General features: G+C 42.1%; 1 protein-coding gene across 1 annotated transcript in view; it reads left to right on the forward strand.

Annotated features, from left to right (window-relative positions):
* Positions 1–10,256: 10,256 nt before the first annotated feature.
* Positions 10,257–22,761, forward strand: part of LOC137324570 (echinoderm microtubule-associated protein-like 6) — a 436,862-nt gene continuing 424,357 nt past the window's right edge. The window contains exons 1-2 of the mRNA XM_067989009.1: positions 10,257–10,337; positions 10,427–10,690. Of these exons, the coding sequence (XP_067845110.1) occupies positions 10,494–10,690 (197 nt within the window). The 5' untranslated portion in view covers positions 10,257–10,337; positions 10,427–10,493. The remainder of the gene's footprint in view (positions 10,338–10,426; positions 10,691–22,761) is intronic.

Here is a 22,761-nt window from a genome sequence, read left to right on the forward strand (position 1 = left end):
ACTTGTGCCAAAACTGGGAGAGCTGTCCCACAGACTAGTAAAGCAACAGCCTGACATAGCCATACTTACAGAATCATACCTTTCAGCCAACGTCCCAGACTCTTCCATCACCATCCCTAGGTATGTCCTGTCCCACCGGCAGGACAGACCCACCAGAGGTGGTGGTACAGTGATATACAGTCAGGAGGCAGTGGCCCTGGGAGTGCTCAAAATTGACTCTGGACCCCATGAAATCTCATGGCATCAGGTCAAACATGAGCAAGGAAACCTCCTGCTGATTACCACCTACCACCCTCCCTCAGCTGATGAATCAGTCCTCCTCCATGTTGAACACCACTTGGAGGAAGCACTGAGGGTAGCAAGGGCGCAGAATGTACTCTGGGTGGAGGACTTCAATGTCCATCACCAAGAGTGGTTTGGTAGCACCACTACTGACCGAGCTGGCCAAGTCCTGAAGGACATAGCTGCCAGACTGGGCCTGCGGCAGGTGGTGAGCGAACCAACACGAGGGAAAAACTTACTTGACCTCGTCCTCACCAATCTACCTGTCGCAAATGCACCGTGCTAAATGGGATAGATTCAGAACAAATCTAGCAGCTCAAAACTGGGCATCCATGAGGCGCTGTGGGCCATCAGCAGCAGCAGAATTGTATTCCAGCACAATCTGTATCATCATGGCCTGGCATATTCCTCACTCTACCATTACCAACAAGCCAGGGGATCAACCCTGGTTCAATGAGGAGCGTAGAAGAGCATGCCAGGAGCAGCACCAGGCATACCTAAAAATGAGGTGCCAACCTGGCGAAGCTACAACTCAGGACTACCTGTATGCTAAACAGCGGAAGCAACATGCTATGGACAGAGCTAAGCGATTCCACAACCAATGGATCAGATCAAAGCTCTGCAGTCCTGCCACATCCAGTCGTGAATGGTGGTGGACAATTAAACAACTAACGGGAGGAGGAGGCTCTGTAAACATCCCCATCCTCAATAATGGCAGAGTCCAGCACATGAGTGCAAAAGACAAGGCTGAAGCGTTTGCAACCATCTTCAGCCAAAAGTGCCGAGTGGATGATCCATCTCGGCCTCCTCCCGATATCCCCACCATCACAGAAGCCAGTCTTCAGCCAATTCGATTCACTCCATGTGATATCAAGAAACGGCTGAGTGCACTGGATGCAGCAACGGCTATGGGCCCCGACAACATCCCGGCTGCAGTGCTGAAGACTTGTGCTTCAGAACTAGCTGCGCCGCTAGCCAAGCTGTTCCAGTACAGCAACAACACTGGCATCTACCCGACAATGTGGAAAATTGCCCAGGTATGTCCTGTCCACAAAAAGCAGGACAAATCCAATCCGGCCAATTACCGCCCCATCAGTCTACTCTCAATCAGCACCAAAGTGACGGAAGGCGTCATCAACAGTGCTATCAAGCGGCACTTACTTACCAATAATCTGCTCACTGATGCTCAGTTTGGGTTTTGCCAGGACCACTCGGCTCCAGACCTCAAACATGGACAAAAGAGCTGAATTCCAGAGGTGAGGTGAGAGTGACTGCCCTTGACATCAAGGCAGCATTTGACCAAGTGTGGCACCAAGGAGCCCTAGTAAAATTGAAGTCAATGGGAATCAGGGGGAAAACTCTCCAGTGGCTGGAGTCATACCTAGCACAAAGGAAGATGGAAGTGGTTGTTGGAGGCCAATCATCTCAGCCCCAGGGCATTGCTGCAGGAGTTCCTCAGGGCAGTGTCCTGGGCCCAACCATCTTCAGCTGCTTCATCAATGACCTTCCCTCCATCATAAAGGTCAGAAATGGGGATGTTTGCTGATGATTGCACAGTGTTCAGTTCCATTCGCAACCCCTCAAATAATGAAGCAGTCCGAGCCCGCATGCAGCAAGATCTGGACAACATCCAGGCTTGGGCTCATAAGTGCCAGGCAATGACCATCTCCAACAAGAGAGAATCTAACCACCTCCCCTTGACATTCAACGGCATTACCATCGCTGAATCCCCCACCATCAACATCCTGGGGGTCACGATTGACCAGTAACTTAACTGGACCAGCCACATAAATACTATGGCTATAAGAGCAGGTCAGCGGCTGGGTATTCTGCAGCAAGTGAATCACCTCCTGACTCCCCAAAGCCTTTCCACCATCTACAAGGCACAAGTCAGGAGTGTGATGGAATACTCTCCACTTGCCTGGATGAGTGCAGCTCCAACAACACTCAAGAAGCTCGACACCATCCAGGACAAAGCAGCCCGCTTGATTGGCACCCCTTCCACCACCCTAAACATTCACTCCCTTCACCACCGGCGCACTGTGGCTGCAGTGTGTACCATCCACAGCATGCACTGCAGCAACTCGCCAAGGCTTCGTCGACAGCACCTCCCAAACCCGCGACCTCTACCACCTAGAAGGTAGCAGGCACATGGGAACACGGCCACCTGCACGTTCCCCTCCAAGTCACACACCATCCCGACTTGGAAATATATTGCTGTTCCTTCATCGTTGCTGGGTCAAAATCCTGGAACTCCCTTCCTAATAGCACTGTGGGAGAACCTTCACCACACGGACTGCAGCGGTTCAAGAAGGCGACTCACCACCATCTTCTCAAGGGCAATTAGGGATGGGCAATAAATGCCGGCCTCGCCAGCGACGCCCACATCCCATGAACGAATAAAAAAAACCTTCACTAACATAAATTGCCTTTTAAAATGCCCAAGTTCACAGCCATAGCAAATACAACACTGAACTGAATGGCACATAAAGGAATCAAAGATACAGATGAACTTTTGTCTCACTGCAACATAAAACACCGGTTGGGCCTCAGCTGGAGTATTGTATTCCATTCTGGGCATCACACAGTAGGAAGGATGTCAAGACCTTAGAGAGGTTACGGAAGAGATTTACTAGCATAGTACCAGTGATGAGAGTCTTCAGTTATGTGGAGAGGCTGAAGAAGCTGGTATTGTTCTCCTTAGAACAGAGAAGGGGAGATTTGATAGCGGTGTTCAAAATCATGAACAGTTTTGATGGAGTAAATAAGAAGAAACTGTTTCCAGTGACAGAAGGGTCGGTAACCAGAGGACACAGATTTAAGGTGATTGGCAAAAGAGTCAGAGGCGACAAGGAAATTTTTTTTTTTACGCAGCGAGTTGTAATGATCGGAATGCACTGCCTGAAAGGGTGATGGAAGCAGATTCAATAGTAACTTTCAAAAGGGAATTGGATAAATACTTGAAGGGAAAAAAATTACAAGGCTATGGGGAAAGAACAGGGGAAATGGGACTAATTGGATAGCTCTTTCAAAGAGTCGGCACATACACAATGGGTCAAATGGCCTCCTCCTGTGCTGTACCCACTAATGATAATTTTAATCTCTCCTCCCTCCTGCATGTAAATCAGCTGTACATCAATATTACCTCACATGACACACTGGAAGGATGAATGTCACATTTGCGATTCCTCACACGTTGTGTTCTTAGACTCAATTGTACCATTGGGGGAAGTGATGAGACTGGATCAAACACTTCCTTATGTGAAGGAAAGGAAAACTGGAACGCGAGTACTCCATGGATTCTTTTGGCCACCTCCTGGTGGCCAGCTCAGGAATGGCATTGTCAAAGGACTGGGAGAAAATCATTCCAAAAACCTGGAAGCAGATAGCTTGTTTTCTGGCCAGTGAATGGTTCATGGCACTCAGAAATGTCAAAAAGGGAAAGGAGAAAATACAAAATAACTTACCAAAAAAGGACCAGATATAATAGATGTGTGACAAACCCACTAGATCAGTGAACACATTTCAAGACTAAAGCATCCACACAAAGTATGTCTTATGCAGGCCTGCTAAAATTTAGTCTGCAATTATTTCTTTTCAATTATTGCTTGTGCTGCCAGCTGGTTCTTCAACCTTAATTTCAAGCCTAATGTTACTCCCCACTTTCACAATTAATTTCTAATCAGGTAATCTAATGGTATAAGAATTGGACCTGTATCGGTGAAAACTACAAATTTACTTGAATCAATTTGGCTTGTAAGTTTCTCTACTAGTCTATAATCAAATTAATCCTATGATTTTACAAAATATGCAACTGAGTTATAGTGTTCCTAACTGTGTCTTCACTTATTCAGAATGTTTGCAGTTTCTTAGATAATCATAGGTTCTTTTAATTTTTATGAGTTACTATGAATTATGCATTTGGCTCAACTCTCTAAAAGTGAGCATTAATAATTAATATTTATAGTCAGTCTATCGCCAAGTATTAAAGTGAGCATTCATCAACTGAAAGCAATATAAGATACATGAGAAATCTTCTGTTTTATATCTAATTAATTTTGTCTTTCCAAGTCCCTGCAACAACTCCTCACCGTGCAATGTTCTTCAGCTGGGGACACAGTGTGGTCAAGGCCACATTGAAAGTGAGCCAGTTCTTCAAAGGGAGGAAAGAAAAATCAGATGACGAGTTAAACTTAACTTCTCCCATGAACATCCTAGAGACTGGTTACAAAGTAGCGTTGACACAGCCTATACTCAGGTTTTTACCTGATTACTCAGTTAGGAATGGTGCATTTAATGATGAATTTCAATTTCAAGGGCCTTTTATCAGGTAAGGGCTCTGCCAGTCTTGGGTATAGGCCTATCCAGACTAGCTGTGGAAGGAGAAAGAATATTGTAAACAATATTTAACAAAGACTAATGCAGGACCAGTCTACACCCATTGTTATTGTAAATATGCTGGGACATTACTTATCATATCAGAACCAACAGTAGGTCCTTCAATGTAAAATAATTTGAGAGGGCTACAATTTAGTAGTGGGATTAACTAGAACATGTACATACTCAGAATTGATCTAACTCATCTGCTTGGTATTATAGTTATTGTAGTATTTCTGATAAGTGACAACTTATGTGAAACTTTGGGAGGGGGCAGGACTGAGGGTGATTGAACTCCGTGCCAGCTTAAGAGCATTGAACTTTAGCGATTCAGTAGCTCAGATCCTCCCCCAGCTGTTTGAAGGAACTGTGCAGTTTGCTATCGGGTAGAGGAGTAGACAAATGGTCAACAGTTGGAAATGAACCTGCCCTGAGTGAAGCAAAGGCAACTTTATTATGATTGGTGGTTGAACTGCAGTCTGAATAATGTGATTCTGCTTGTAAAGCTATACATTCATTGCTCCCAAGTTCTCCATGTTGTTTTCAATCCAAGAGTGATCGCTATGGTAGTTGTGGCTGGAATGACTTGTTTACCATAAGCAGAGTCTCTGATGACTGGGATGTTAAATGCCACTGATCAGAGCTGGAAGGGCAAGAAGATGCGCAGAGAAAAGTACTATATTAAAATTGTATGGTTGGTGGAAGAGTGCTATGTTTCCTGTTCGGGGTTGTTTAGATCCTGGATATAATTTTCAGTTAAATCTTGTACTCTGCAATAGTTTATGAACCAATCAGCAATGTCTGAGACCAAAAGTGCAAGACCCCTTTGCTTGGGAGTGTAGACTGATTGAAGACCAGAGTAACTCCATCAAAGAACTTGGGATTCCAGAAGGGACCATGCATGATAGGATCAAGGATGAATCAAAGCTTTATGATGCTATTCTCACATGTGGACTCACTGCAAAAAAATGTGAGCTGCTATGATGAGATACTGCATAATGGGGCCTTCACACAGAGCCAATTCAGGGTACCTGTCAAGACCAATTGCAAATCAAATAGCTGAGCAGCTTTTCAAAAGATTCAGCAAGAGTCTGCCTTCAAGGCCAGTCAGAGGTTGCTCTGGAGATTTCAGCATAGACTTCATAGGGGAAGATTTCCTCTGTTCATGATTTGTAGCAAACTAGTAAATGCATTCTTTATAAATATGTTCATGATTTTGTTAGAAATAGCAAACAGAGGCAATTTTTCACCACCTCCCCCCACATCCCAGCAAATTGTTCAGGGTGAACCCAAGAAGCCAACAACAAGCAAAGCTGTTTGACATTTGGAGAAATACTCCTCTGGTTAGAATCCCCACCATCTGAGCCTGTAACTCAGAAACACTTTGAAGTATGTCAGAAATGAAAAGCAACGTGTGCAATGCCATTGGGTGTTGACAGTTTGTGAAACTGTTAAAGTGTGTATCTTGGTGCATTGTACCATATTGGATTCTGGTAAAAGATGTGATGCTTTCTATATTGTGACTGTATCTTTTAGTTTTACAGTACACTAATGCATTGCGATCTGTTGATTGCGCTCAACATTAACACAAAATACAATACAGTATTTATAGGAAGATTCTATTTGTGTTACTTTCTTTTTTCATATTCATAATTTGCACATAGGAGTTAAAAGTGATCTTGAATGCTGATATCCACACCAATCTTTTCAGTGATTTCTATTGAGGCTACATGGGGCAGTTAAGAGTCAACCACATTGGTGTGGGACTGGAGTCACATATAGGCCAGACCGGTTAAAGATAGCAGGTTTCCTTCCCTAAAGGACATTAGTGAATCAGTTGGGTTTTTATGACAATCCGGCAGCTTCATGGTCAATTTTACTGATACCAGATTTTTTATTTCCAGATTTTTAAAACAGAATTCAAATTCTCAAACTGCCATGGTGGGACTTAAACTCACATTCTCTTAATTACTAGTCTAGTAACATAACCACAACACTACTGTACCCATTTGAAGTACATAAACTTCCAGAAGAGTGCAGCATACATGGATCTTGGAAATTCAACAGTAAGCAACATTATAATGTTCTGTGCATGAATAGACACCTAAGGCATGATTTTAACCCAGAAGAACAGGTGGATTGGGCCCCGGGAAGGGGGGGGGGGCAGTAAAAATTTTAGAAGTTTGAAGCGGGAATGAATCCCAGCTCCAACCCGCCGAAAAACGACTTTCACCCAGACGCATCTGGGTGTGCGCGTGCTTCGGAAATCCGGAAGTCCCACCGGCAATTAAAACCGGTGGGATGACATTTAAAGGGGCAATTAACATTTTTGTGGATTGAAGCAGACAAACGATTTTAACTCTGCCTGAACATGTCTCCTGGACTGCCACTTGTGTGTCTTTTTCCAATTCTCTCAATGTATTGATCATGTAAAACTAGGGTTGCAGGCCTTCTAACTTACCCTCATTTCTTTATATTTTTTGATATAAATACAGTACTATTATTCCATGACTTGGCTTCCTGCTGCATTTTGCATCAACTAGAATAAATGAAAGGCTTCATAGAATCACAGAATGATACAGCACAGGTGGCCATTCGGTCCATCATACCTGTGCCTACCCTTTGAAAGAGCTATCCAATTAATCCTACCTCCCTACTCTTTCCTCATAGCCCTGTAAATTTTCCCCTTCAAGTATTTATCCAATTCCCGTTTGAAAACTATTATTGAATCTGCTTCCACTACCCTTTCAGGCAGTGCATTCCAGATCATAACAACTGGTTGTGTAAATTTTTTCCTCATGTCGCCTCTTATGCCAATTACCTTGAATCTGTATCCTCTGGTTACCAACCCTTCTGCCATTGGAAACAGTTTCTCCTTATATACTCTTTCAAAACCCTTCATGATTTTGAACGCATTGTACCGGGCCTTGCTCAGACCCCCGTCCAGAGTACCGTGTTCAGTTCCGGGCATCGCACCTCAGGAAGGATAAATTGGCCTTGGAGGGGGTGTAGCACAGATTCACCAGAATGATAAGGCTTAAAGGGTTAAGTTATCGAGGACAGGTTGCATAGACTTGGCTTGTATTCTCTCGAGTATAGATGGTTGAGGGGTGATCTGGGGAAGAGCAGGGGGAAGTGGGAAGTGGAACTGAACACGGTACTCTGGACGGGGGTCTGAGCAAGGCCCGGTACAATGCGTTCAAAGAGCCTGCACAGGCATGATGGGCTGAATGGCCTCTTTCTGTGCTGCGTGATTCTATGATCTAAACATCTCTATCAAATCTACCCTTAACCTTCTCTGCTCTAAGGAGAACAAGCCCAGTTTCTCTGGTCTTTCCACGTGACTGAAGTCCCTCATCCCTGGTACCATTCTAGTAAATCTCCTCTGCACCCTCTCTAAGGCCTTCACATCCTTCCTAAAGTGTGGTGCCCAGATATCCACAATACTCCAGCTGGGGCTTAACCAGTGATTTATAAAGGGTTAGTATAACTTCCTTGCTTATGTACTCAATGCCTCTACTTAAAGCCAAGGATCCCTTAGGTCTTTTTAACAGCCTTCTCAACATTTCCTGTATGTACACCCCCAGGTCTCTCTGTTCCTGCACCCCTTTAAAATTGTACTATTTAGTTTATATTGCCCCTCATTCTTCCTACCAAAATGAATCACTTCACACTTCTCTGCGTTAAATTTCATCTGCCATGAGTCTGCCCATTTCACCAATCTATGTCCTCCTGAAGTCTGTTACTATATTCTTCACTGTTTATTACATAGCCAAGTTCAGTGTCATCTGCAAACTTTGAAATGATGAACTGTATACCCAAGTCCAGGTCATTAATATATCAAAAAGAGCAGTGATCCCAACATCGACCCCTGGGGAACACCACTGTACACTTCCCTTCAGTCTGAAAAACAACTGTTCACCAATTAATCTCTGCTTTCTGACCCTTAGCCAATTTTGTATCCAAGCAGCCGCTGCCCCTTTAATCCCATGGGTTTCAATTTTGCTAACAAATCTATTATGTGATATTTTACCAAACGCCTTTTGAAAGTCCATATACACTTCAACCGCACTACCCTCATCAACCCTCTCCATTATTTCATCAAAGAACAGGGAAATGGGACTAATTGGATAGCTCTTTCAAAGAGCCGGCACAGGCACAATGGGCCAAATGGCCTCCTCCTGTGCTGTACCTATAATGATTATGAACTCAATCAAATTAGTCAAACACGGTTTGCCTTTAACAAATCCGTGCTGGCTTTCATTTATTAACCCATATTTTTCTAAGTGCCAATTAATTTTGTCCCAGATTATTGTCTCTCAAAGTTTCCCCACCGTCGACGTTAGGCTGACTGGCCTGTAGTTGCCGGGATAATCCCTCTCCCCTTTTTTGAAATGGGGTGTAACATTCACAATCCCCCAGTCCTCCAGCACCACTCCCATATCTATGGAGATTTGGAAGATTGTGGCCAGAGCCTCTGCAATTTCCACCCTTACTTCCCTCAGCAACCTCGGATGCATCCCATCCAGACAGGGTGACTTTTCTACTTTGAGCACTGCTAACCTTTTAAGTACCTCCTCTTTATCTATTTTTATCCTATTAAATTTCTCTACTACCTCCTCTTTTACTGTGACATTGGCAGCATTCTCTTTTGTGAAGACAGATGCAAGGTACTCATTTAGTACCTCAGCTATGCTCATTGCCTCCACAACATCTTTGGTCCCTAATCGGCCCCACCCTTCTTTTGACTACCCTTCCACTATTTATATGTTTTGAAAAGACTTTTGAGTTCCCTTTATGATACCTGCTAATCTATTTTCAGACACTCTTTTTGCTCCTCTTATTTCCTTTTTCAGTTCTCCTCTGTACTTTTTGTGTTCAACTTCATTCTCTACTGAATGATGAATCTGACATTTATTATAAGCTTTTTTTCTCTATTTCATTCTAATCTCAGTATCTTTAATCATCCAGTGATGTAGCAACCCAAAACTTCTGGGGACCTAAAGCGGCCCCCCAATTCCCAGCAAATCGAGCTACAACTCATACCCTCATAAAACAAAATACTCAAATTCCCTGAAGAAGTTCTGAAGGGTAGGAGTCTGAAACCTATCGACAGTCAGTTGACTTGCTGCGTGTTTCCAGCTGTTTTTGATTCATACCTTCAGCACTTTGTCCAAGTTTTCATCCTCATAATTTATCCCTCGTATTGCAAGTTCTAGACAACCTAGTTTTTGATTGGAAATACTCCCCATTTGTGGAGAGAGAAACCTAGTTTTTGATTGGGTTGTCTGGAAATCTCTAATATGCAAACCAGACTTCAATGGTCCTGTTTAAAAGTAAAAGTTATTTTTTCACTTATTCATCATTCTCAATTTTTTTAATGTTTTCATTTTCATCACCAGCAAAGAATATATCAGAAATCAAACCATAATCCATCATCGCGAAAGAAATTAAACATTTTTGAGCGACGCGCAAACCGTCTCATCGGCGCGCGCTGACACGAGAGCACGCACACTGCGCGCGGCCAACGTCGTATTGCCCCCGACGTCAACGGCCGCTGTGGCGTTGTTACTAAGCGCTTCTTCCCACCTGGTAACGAGCGCGCGCAGCACTTCTAACCAACTGATCTCCGTCCTTCAGTACCGGCCGTTCACTGCTGCATTCAGCTGACATCATTGGTACTTATTATGTTGCTGTGAGAGGTACTTTTGAGTTAACGGGTGTAATTTAAAAGAAAATTGAATAAAGATTTTTTTCTTCTTAAAAGCGTTATTTGGAGCAGTCGTCCTAGGGCGGAAAGGAGGACGGGAGAAAAATATTAGCAAGAAAAGGAAATGGCTGATAGAACTGCACCGAAATGCCAGCTGCGGTTAGAGTGGGTTTATGGTTACCGAGGTCACCAGTGCCGGAATAATCTATACTACACGGTTGCCAAGGAGGTGGTCTATTTCGTTGCAGGAGTGGGAATTGTGTATAACACCAGGGAACACACACAGAAATTTTTTCTTGGTCACAACGATGATATTATCAGGTAGTGTATGCCATGCGGAATGAAATGTGACACTTTACAAAATAATAGTCCCCGGTTTTACCATCTGTTTAAAAATGTGATTCGTGATGCAAAGATTTGAATGGTTAATATAGTAATGCAATATTTATTTTAGTACCACATAAATATTCATACAGAGCATCGTTTTTGATCGTTATAATCTTACAAAAGCAAATTATGACATTAGTTTTAAGCATCAGGTTTTACGATAATTTATAGGCGCCTTTATGCATTAAACAGTGGAATATAAAATATGCAGCCTATACATTCATTTTTGTAAGCTAATACGGTCAAGATAACTGTACCTGTAATTTGATTTTTTTTAAAACATCGAATTGTTTTATTTAAGCTTGGATTTCATATTTGAGTAATTTTTAAACTGATTATTTAAAGTAGAATTCAGGTGCCGGTTTCCAGGCTTGTTTCTATTTTACATTGATTTAATGCAAAATTCTGGCGCTGTAGATTTGCTCCATTCGTCTGTTGTTTCATTGCTGGGTTTAACAAGTATTGTCGAGTCAAATCACAGTCTGTTTTGATATGTTTTCGTTTGTACTGGAAAGGTAGGTGAAATTAATCTTTAAGGAAACGACACAGTATTTCTCCTAACACTGACGGAAGGCGAACGAAATTGCTGTAGTACGCAATGTCCATAGAAACAAAAGCTAAACCAAGCGATTTCGGAGGGAGGTACCGTATTTGACAGCAACATAATGGTTTTGTCCTGAGCCGAATCTGTCTAACCATATCTGTACCGCTGGTATTTACGTTGCTAGGTTTAACAAGTATCCAACACAGTGATTAGGTCCGGTGCAGCCCGTTAAGCGCCATGTATCTTTATGGATACTGGGCTTGGTTTTATTCCTTTTCTCGTGGAAATTGGAACAAAAACGGCCTCGAGAGTGTATATAACAATGCATCTTATCATAGAATGTTACAGCACAAAAGGAGGCCATTCGGCCCATCGTGCCCGTGCCAGCTCTTTGAAAGAGCTAACCTATTAGTCCCACTCCCCTGCTCTTAATCATGGCCCTGTAAATTGTTTCCCCTTCAAGTATTTATCCAATTCCCTTTTGAAAGTTATTATTGAATCTGTTTCTACCACCCTTTCAGGCAGTGCAGTTCAGATCATAACAACTGTGTTTAAAAAAAATGTTTCCTCATGTCACCTCTGTTTCTTTTGCCAATCAGCTTAAATCTGTGTCCTCAGGTTACCCGTCCTTTCTGCCACTGGAAACAGTCTCTCCTTATTTACTCTTGTCAAAACCATTCATGATTTTGAACACTTCTATCAAATCTTCTCTTAACCTTCTCTGTTCTAAGGGGAAATGTAAGGAATCTTACAACACCAGGTTATAGTCCAACAAATTTATTTTAAAATCACAAGCTTTCGGAGATTATCTCCTTCGTCAGATGAATGAATGAAAAGGTTCTCAAATCGCATATCTTATACTATGTTGGAACAGCATCACACCAATCAAAAGGTGTCGTTGTTATTCAAACAGGCCAGTCATGGAGAACAGCACGTCCCAGTACACTAGATATACATTGTGTCTATTACACAGGCAGGCAGAAAGAAACTCAAAATGGCAGAGAGAGAGAGAGAATTTTTAAAAACATATAATTTTTTCCCCCTTTTTGCTGGTGGGGTTACGTGTACCGTGACATGAACCCAAGATCCCGGTTGAGGCCGTCCTCATGGGTGCGGAACTTGGCTATCAACTTCTGCTCGACGATTTTGCGTTGTCGTGTGTCTCGAAGGCCGCCTTGGAGAACGCTTACCCGAAGATCGGTGGCTGAATGTCCTTGACTGCTAAAGTGTTCCCCGACTGGGAGGGAACCCTCCTGTTTGGCGATTGTTGCGCGGTGTCCGTTCATCCGTTGTCGCAGCGTCTGCATGGTCTCGCCAATGTACCATGCTCCGGGGCATCCTTTCCTGCAACGTATGAGGTAAACAACGTTGGCCGAGTCACAGGAGTATGAACCATGTACCTGGTGTGATGGTGGTATCCGTGTCGATGATCTGGCATGTCTTGCAGAGGTTGCCGTGGCAGGGTTGTGTGGTGTCGTGGACGCTGTTCTCCTGAAAACTGGGTAACTTGCTGCGAACGATGGTCTGTTTGAGGTTGGGTGGCTGTTTAAAGGCGAGCAGTGGAGGCGTGGGGATGGCCTTAGCGAGGTGTTCGTCGTCATCATCGATGACATGTTGAAGGCTGCGGAGAACATGGTGTAGTTTCTCCGCTCCAGGGAAGTACTGGACGACGAAGGGTACTCTGTTGGCTGCGTCCCGCGCCCGTCCCCCGAGGAGGCCTATGCGATTCTTCGCTGTGGCCCGTCGGAACTGTCGATCGACAAGTCGAGCGTCATATCCCGCTCCCACGAGGGCGTCCCTCAGCATCCGCAGGCGTCCATCGCGCCCACCCCCCGTCCGAGCAGATCCCGTGCACTCGCAGGGCCTGTCCATAGGGGACGGCCTCCCCGACGTGATCGGGGTGGAAGCCGGAAAAGTGGAGCATCGCGAGGCCGTCCGTGGGCCCGCGGCAGAGTGAGGCGCCCGTCCTCGAAGGAGACTTGTGTGTCCAAGAAAGAAACCGACCCTGAGGAGCAGTCCATGGTGAGCCCGATGGTGGGACGGAACCCGCCGATGCCATCGTGCAGTCTCTCCAGCGACTCCTCGCCGTGGGTCCACAGGAAGAAAACGTCGTCGATGCATCTGGTGTATAGCGTTGGTTGGAGGTCCTGTGCAGTGAAGAAGTCCTGCTCGAACTTGTGCATGAAAATGTTGGCGCACTGGGGCGCGAACTCGGTCCCCATGGCTGCTCCGCGCGCCCGGGCAAAGAACTGGCCATCGAAGGCGAAGACCCCGTGATCCAGGATGAAGCGGATGAGTTGTAGGATGGCGTCTGGAGATTGGCTGTTGTTGGTGTTGAGTACTGAGGCTGTTGCAGCGATGCCGTCATCGTGGGGGATACTGGTGTAGAGTGCCGAGACGTCCATCGTGGTGAGAAGTGTTCCTGGTTCAACTGGTCCGTGGGTGCTGAGTTTTTGTAGGAAGTCTGTAGTGTCGCGACAAGGGGAACAACACCAGCATCAGTTTCAACACATAACTGAAGTCCCTCATCCCTGGTACCATTCTAATAAATCTCCTCTGCACCCTCAAAGGCTTTGACATCCTTCCTAAAGTGTGATGCCCAGGATTGAACACAATAGTCCAGCTGAGGGCTAACCAGTGTTTTATAAAGGTTTAGCATAACTTCCTTCCTCTGCCTCCATTTATAAAGCCCAGGATCCATATGCTTTTTTAACAGCCTTCTCAACTTGTCCTGCCACTTTCAAAGATTTGTGTACATACACACCCTGTTGTCTCTGTTCCTGTACCCCCTTTAAAATTGTACCATTTAGTTTATATTGCCTCTCCTCATTCTTCCTACCAAAATATATCACTTCACACTTCTCTGCATTAAATTTCATCTGCCATGTGTCTGCCCATTTCACCAGTCTATCTATGTCCTTCTGAAGTTTGTTACTATCCTCCGCATTGTTTATTACATTCCCGAGTTTTGTGTTATCTGCGGTCTTTGAAATAATTCCTTGTATACTCACGTCCAGGTTGTTAATATATGTCAAAAAGAGCAATGGTCTAGTACTACTGACCCCTGGGGAACACCACTGTATACTTCCTTCCAGTCTGAGAAACAACTATTCACCACTACTCTTTGCTTTCAGTCCCTTAGCCAATTTTGTATCCATGCTGCCACTGTCCCTTTAATCCCATGAGCTTTAATTTTGCTAACAATTCTAATATTGTACTTTATCAAATGCCTTTTGAAAGTCCATATGCACAACATCCACCACACTACCCTCACCAGCCCTCTCCATTACTTCATCAAACAACTCAATCAAGTTAATCAAACATGATTTCCCTTTAACAAATCCATGCTGACTTTCATTTATTAGCCCACTTATTTGAAATAATTTCCCATTCTTTTTGAAAATTGGTATTCTGTTTTCAATTCTTGGAATATATATATTTTTAATAGCCCCTGTAAAAGTCTAGTTTTAATTCATTTCATTTGTTTTTTTATATTGCTGTAATTTTTCATTATAGCAGTGCAGTTATCACAGACAATTCCCCTGCTAAATTGCTGATTTGTTGATTTTGAATTTAAGAAATTTGCCTGAAATTGACAAATGTGGTAGATCAGCAGAAGGGGAAGTACTGTAAAACTGTGCACATGTATTATGATCTCTATTTACATGTATTCAATGTCTGCCTCCAGCAATAGTAGTCCTCCAAGCAATAGCACCAAATTTTTAAAATAATGCTTTAAAAAATTTCTCATTATGTTTATGTTTAAATATAGTACTTGGTTGCAGAATAAACATTGTACTGCTGAAATAGAGTATCAATCCTTCGTGGTTAGTATGGCACCTCTACTTGAAATTTCTCAGTGATTGACATAGTGTTTAAAATTAACCTTTAACTCTTACATTCAATAATTAGGAACTCCACATTATTAAATTACAACATCTGTGACTACTGTTTTAAAGAAAAAGTAATGGCGTGGTTAGGAAAGATTACTGGTAAATAGTTGTCATAATTTCATTATATCAAATCAGTACTGTAATGCAGCAACATAAAAATCTTAGCTATGCTTATATTTCCAAAACTATTATCTTTTTGCTGTTTGGGATGCCATTTATTGCTTTGGATACCAGCTTATACTGTATTTAGCACTAGGAGTTAAAAGCTTTTTTTTGTTGTCCTTTAATGCTGCCAGTTGAAAAGAATAACTGTAATCTGTCACCATAGCAGCACCATTGGCATTCTGCAATTGTCTTGGGACGATGCCCAGTTCAGTGAAAAGCTGATCTTCATATTTTTGACATTTATAAAAGATAAATTTTGATTATCCTTGATTGTAGCAATTGAATCAAAACGTGCACCTGGCATTCTTTTAAAAGATTGAAAATATATCAGTAAAAAGCAATCCATATACTAATTGAAATATTTTCTTCTCACGTAATTTGACTATTAGTAAAGGTTTTGGTGTTTGTTCAGCTGAGACACTTTCAACAACAATGATTGTAAAGTTATTAGTTTTGTGATGCACCTGTATTCCTGAAGTACTGCGTTAATAGGCACAGCCCATCGAAAAGCAAGTAGATGATAAATTCCTAAATGTGATCTTTGCAAACATATATGATAATTTCAGACTCTCATATATAGAATAATAAATCATGGTCATTAGCATTCAGAAACGTCATGCTTCTGTGCGACCAGCTTTTGAATCCTCAATGCCTTCAAACTGTTCAAAACATCCACTTGCTCACGGAGCGACAAGTCACTATGCTTGTTTTGTTGAGCCACCTGGAAATTCAACTTTGATTCCTCCCTCACCCGCACAACACTAACAAACAGGTGGAAACTAAGTCAAACTGGTTCTGAGGACCTTGACTACGAACCCAGTCAGATTGAGAGGTGAATACATCAGGTTCAAAGGTGGCAAGTTTTGTTAAAGTGGGATTCCTGTGCACCACGCTTTCATATAAGTGGGAATTGTAATAAATGAAATTGCAATAAAATAAACTTTTCATAATTGGTAGGGGGAAAATGAGACTTTAGAAATGTTTGTGTTAAAACGGGAATTGCAATTAAACAAGTTGCAAATAAATGGGTACGATTGTATTTTACATTTTTTCAAAGGGCTTTGGTAGTTCGTGGCATAATGTAATATGCTGCATCATAGAGTTAGATTTAGAATTTTGACATGGTAAATCCCTGTTATTTGATCAGTTCATGTTGCAGGGGGAGGTGCAAAATAGAGACTGGGGGGGTAGAAATTCAGGCGCGCCCATCTTTGAGCGCACCGGGACACATGGTTAAATCACCGCATCTGAACGGTGAGGCTGAGGCACCCCTGACATTGGGCATTGAGCCTTATTTCCATCAAGCTGGCGAAGCACGAAGAGTCAACGAAGATTGGGCCGCTGCTAGTTTTACAACGGCCCTTGGGTAAGTGAGGTCGGGTTGGGAGCATTGGGGATCGGAGATCAGATGGATTAGGGAGCAGCGGCAATGTTGGGGGTTGTGGGGGTAATTGCAGTGGCCCATGTTCTTTAAATGTGGGGTCGGGAGGAGCATTCTTGCTCTTCTCAACTCCACATTCAGAAATTTGATATTTCAAAAACTTATATTGGTAGCAGGTGGTCCCAAGGTCTGTTTTTTCCTGAGGGCAGCTGAGGCTGGTGTTGGCTGCCTCAGGGCAAACCCATCTTGTAGTGGGGGTCTTAAACGGGCGTTAGGCCCTTTGCTGATGCAAATTAGGAGCCTAACGCCAGTTTCATGAGCTGGACGACGATTTCTTGTCCTTTCCCAATATGGTGGGTGGCACACTTTCAGTTGGAAATGTGCATGCGCTTCCTGCCCACCATGTTGGGGCCCTAGTAGGCTGGCTACTACCCGACAAACAGGTGATACGTGGCCCAATTTATAGGCCAGGGTCTTTTCCCCTAAGAGATGGAAGAAAAATTCAATGTAGAAATTACTTAGGTTTCTCTTGTGAATCTGCTAAGCAACCAGTTTAAGAACAATATTGGCAAGGGCCTGAGAGCAGATTGCATTGCTGGCCAATGCACAACCCAAATGTGGTAAATCCCAAAATTTGGCGGGGGTGGGGGGAGTTGGGAGAAAGAATATTATCAGTTTGTAAGCAGAGTTGTGCAATAATATACTCATTGATCCAATGAGAGATTGAAATTGATATGAAAAGCAGAAAAAAATCCAATTTACAGAAGTTCACATTGCTGAAGTGGCTGTTGCTGAGTATGAATTTACCTTATTGGTTTATATGGACATTAGAAGTAGATTTTCCTTGATTGAAGATCCAACATAGCAATAAAGATTATTTCAATTGATCCTGTGTTTTATTAAATGTTTTTTTTTTCAAAAGTAGTTGACTGGAGGTCTTGGTTCCTGCATCACATGCAACTGGCAAGCGTAGAGGTCAGAATTAGCATTCAAAAACTTTCTACATAGCATAGTATGCATAGTAATACATAGAAGTTACAACTGGAAACAAGCTATTCAGTCTATCTCTGTCGGCGTTTGTGCTCCACGTGAGAAAATAATCAGCACATTTATCTGCCCTGTTCCTGTAATCCTTTTTCCTTCTTCCACCTATCCAATCTAATCTTGAATACTGACAGTTTCTGCCTTGACCACTAACCCTGGAAATGAATTCTACAGCTTCACAACTCTAAAGAAGTTTCTCTTACTCTCTGTTCTAAATCTCTTGCATGTAATCTCGTATCTATGGACTTAATGTTTGTAAGAAGTAAATACATGCTGCAGCATTAAGGTATATTTTAGACAAGAGCTGAAACTACATTGTAAGAGCTGTTATTCAGGTTAATATGAATATTCATTGATAGTGCAATGTGATTTTCATATTATGCTGACCTAAGAAGTGCATATAACTTTGTTTTCAGTGCCAAACCAGGAGCAATTCAGATTTTCTGCAGCACTTTGAAATCATGTATAAGATGTGATCTCGCCCTGTTTCAGCTTTGCAGTATAATTACAAAAAGTTAAGCCAAATTTGAAATGTTTCGGTGTTCTGCTGAAAGTTTATCACTAATTTTTAATGTGAGACAAGAGCTGATAATGTTAGAAAAGTATGCAGGCGCAAAACTCTACTTTGCCGATTAAAGCGTAAAGTTGTGTGAGGTATGGGGCTACATTTTCAGCCCATTCACTCTGAATGGGCAGACAATCTAGCCCATTATTTCATGCTGTCTACTCGTACTGCTCCAAATCCAGTATGTGCAATTTAACTGCATTTATTCACTGGCTTCGCTTAAATTCAAGCCCTGCTGTGATTGTCCTAAGCAAAAACTGCAAATTTTAATTTTTTTTAATGGTCCTGTATTCCAGATTTTTTTTTAAAAAAGTACTAATTTGAAAATGTTGCATCAGTTTCAAAAAGTATGCTGTCAAGGTAAGTCGGTTCTAGTGAGTGATGAGGAGTTTTATTTGGGAGCTAAAAGCTTAGGAAATAACTCTGCCTTGGAGAGGGAGAAAGATAAACCTGGTAACTACAGACCAACCAGTCTAACATCAGTGGTGAGAAAACTACTAGAGACCATTGTCAAGGACAAATTTAATTCTCACTTGGAGAAGCAGGGACACCCAGCATGGTTTTGTTAAAGGCAAATCGTGTCTGACTAACCTGATTGAGTTCTTTGATGAAGTAACAGAGAGGGTTGATGAAGGTAGTGCAGTAGATGTGTATAAATGGACTTTCAAAAGGCATTTGCTAAAGTACCATATAACAGACTTATTTGGAAAATAGAAGCACATGATATTAAAGGGATGGTGGTAACTTGGGTACGTAGTTGGCTAAGGGATAGGAGGCAGGGAGTTGTGGTGAACGGATGTTTTTCTGACTAGAGAGAAGTATGCAGTGGGGTTCCCCAGGGGTCGGTATTAGGACCATTGTTTTTCTTGTTTATGTATAAATGACCTGGACGTGGGTATAGGGAGTTAAATTTTAAAGTTTGCCGATGATACAAAACTTGGCAACGTAGTAAATAGTGAGCTGGACAGTAGCAGACTTCAGGAGGACATACAGACTGGTTAAATGGGCAGACACATGGCAGATCCAATTTAATGCAGATAAGTGTGAAGTGATGCACTTTGGGAGGAACAACATGGAGAGATAGTATAATCTAAATGGTACCATTTTGAGGGGGGTGCAAGAGCAGGGGGACCTGGGGGGTGCATATTCACAAATGCTTGAAGATGGCAGGGCATGTTGATAAGGTGGTTAAGAAAGCATATGGGATACTTGGCTTTGTAAATAGGGAAACATTGAATACAAGGAAGTCATGCTAAACCTTTACACACCACTAGTTAGGTCTCCGCTGGAATATTGTATACAATTTTGGGCACCACATTTTAGGAAGGATGTCAATGTCTTAGAAAGGGTACAGAGGAGGTTTACCAGGATAATACAAGGGATGAGGGACTTCAGTTATGTGGAGAGATTGGAGAATCTGGGGTTGTTCTCCTTTAGAGCAGTGAAGGTTAAGGGGAGACCTAATACAGGTATTCAAAATTATGATAGAGCAAGTAGGGAGAAATTGTTTCCTCTGGCAAGTGGGTTGGTAACCAGAGGTCATAGATTTAAAATAATTCACAAACAAACTAGAAGGAAAATGAAGAGAATTTTCTTTAGAGGGTTGTTAAGATCTGGAACGCACTACCTGAAAGGGTGGTGAAATCAAATTTCATACGTACTTGAAGAGGACTAATTTTCAGGGTTATGGAGGAAAAAGCTGGGGTGTGGGTCTAAATTGGACAGCTCTTTCAAAGAGCCAGCACAGACATGATTGGCCGAATGGCTGCCTCCTGTGCTGTAAGATTCTGAGATGATGGAAGTAACTCATCCTGTGTTTTCCAGGCCATTATAATTATGTTAGGTTTGCAGTGCATTCTGCTACATTCTCCTACCCCCCCTGTAGCTTGGCTGCCTTCCTACAAAGTCGGATTGTTCCTGGCTACTTTTCTCTGTGTGAATAATTTGGAGAAAAATGGAGACAGAATAAATGGTTTGAAAAAAGAAGTACTGTGCAAGAATGATGCATAAACTCTAACATGCACATCAAGATTGTATAGTATAACACCAATGTTGGAATATATAATTACTGTATTACGTTCTGATAATGAACTGTAGATGCAAATGGAAGAAAGGCTAAAATGGGATATAAAGAAAGACTGGCAGCTAACAAAGAGAAATAGTAAAGAATTTTGCAAACATATAAAAAGTAAAAGAATAGTTAAAGAAACGGAATGAGCAATTAGAAACTAAAGGAGAAATCCTTTCATGGAAGATGAAGAAATGGTGGAGATACTAAATCACTACTTTGCAGTAAGAAGGGTAGATGGGAGGTAGCTGAACTCCACCTTCCCCCAGAATTTGCATGTGTGGGCAGTTAAGGGGCATCCAGCGGCGGTCCCGGCTGGAGGAGGAAAATTAAAGTTGGGGTGAGAAGGTGGTGATAGGCCTCACTGCCTGATTTTTTCCGTGTTATTTCTGCTGCAATCCCACCTAATCTGGGAGCGATTTGCGGTGGAGGAAAATCCACCCTTTCGTTTCCAAAGCAACATTCCAAAATACCAGAATCCCATGTAATTAAAAGGGAATTTGAATTATTCAGTCACTGTAAATCAGTGGCCCAAATAATACATTATATGTTATATGATGTACATTCCTATTTTAAGATAGCATAATTCCCACACCATGGAAGATCTGTTAATGTTATTATGAAAACTTTACGAATGCATGCACTTTTTGTCTGTTGCACTTCAGACATCACACACTATCTAATGTAAATTAGTGTGTGACACTTCAGAAATACAAAGGCACATTTGCAATTTACAGAAAAACTATCTAAGAATGGAAAATAATGGAGCCATAATGTCTGCAGCTCTTGTTAACTTCCCCACAAACAAAGCTATAGTTTTGATCTCCAACAACTTTCCTTTGAATCAACTCACTTTTTATTTAATGTCACTAGCCTGTATAGCCTTAGAGACTTCAATAGAATGAAGCATTATAATTTATGTGGTATCATGTTCAACATTGCCACCTCTGACATAAGCAATGCATGGGAGATTTGCCAGTAATAAGATAAAAGCGCTTCATCTAGCAAACATCTCCTGTTCATCTCAAATCTCCATTTCCTGTTCATCACATTTCTGTCACATTGAAATTTTTCGGTGACATTTAAGAAAAAAAGGACATGTTTTGGAATGTAAAGAGAAACTCTCTAGGAAAATCTGATGTCTTCAGCTTCTTAATTGATCTTATTAATAATTAAAAAAAGACAAACAAAGCCACAGAACTGACCTGCAGCCTGAATAGTATTTCTAATCTGAATGAACTCACCTGATGTTTACTTAACAGCAATTAGACTTTATGACCTTAAAGGGACTCTGGTTCAATTTTATAGTACTTTGAGCCTTGTATGGCATTATGCTCTGTCCTTATGAAGCAGCGTTGCACTGACTTACTGTGAATAATGTAATAGAGGATTCAATAATATATATATATATATATATATGAGAGAGAGTTTAGTGCCCATTTTCCCTCACACTTCCTGTGACCCTTTTGGTGCTACATCTCATGCACTATCTTGCAGCCAATTGACTCAAATTTTATATAAATAAAACTGCAACAAATCACAGGTACAGAATGTGCCAATCAAACATGAGGGAAACCGATAGATAAGCCTCCAATGAGAAACACCTTAAGATAAGTAAAATGATGAATGAAGCATGAACAGTAAATAAAATGTACCAATAAAAGAAAGAAGGTGAACCAAGCGAATCACTCCAAATCTTTTGACTGTTGTGGTAAATTGTTTTTTTGGCTTTGTTACCTGAGCTTATTTTTTATTTAACTTGTATAATATTTGTTTACGACCAGGATGAGCCCATAAGGGTTAAATCTGTGCCACGCAGGGTTTCTTCAGGGAGGAAGGGGGTTATAGCATCTCAACTCTAGACAGGATGGCAATAACACCGTTTACTTAAGCGAGTTACTGCAACCTTGAAATAATGAGAAGACACCCCCCCCCCCCCCCCCCCCCGCCATGTCAATTAGCTGGAATGGCCGCATTGTTCATGAGCCTCTTATTCCTATGTCCTGGAATTATGATTTTTTTTCTCTCCTTCACAGAAAAGATTTGGGCATTAGTTATGTTTAAGTGTGCAGGTTTTTATTAAACCCACTGTATTCGGGCATTGAGGATGTGTATTAAAGCTAGATGAGCCAATTTGTGGAATGTTGCAGCTCACAGTCTACTTTAAACAGATGTCATGATGTGGAGGTGTCAGTGATGGACTGGCGTGGACAAATGTAAGGAATCTTACAACACCAGGTTATAGTCCAACAGTTTTATTTGAAAATCACAAGCTTTCGGAGGCTTTCTCCTTCGTCGGGTGAAGTGTGGGATTCCTTGAAGGTTGCCGCATTTATAGTCCGAGA

This window comes from Heptranchias perlo, chromosome 8 (genome assembly GCF_035084215.1).
Source record: "Heptranchias perlo isolate sHepPer1 chromosome 8, sHepPer1.hap1, whole genome shotgun sequence".
In the NCBI taxonomy this organism is placed as follows: Eukaryota; Metazoa; Chordata; class Chondrichthyes; order Hexanchiformes; family Hexanchidae; genus Heptranchias; species Heptranchias perlo.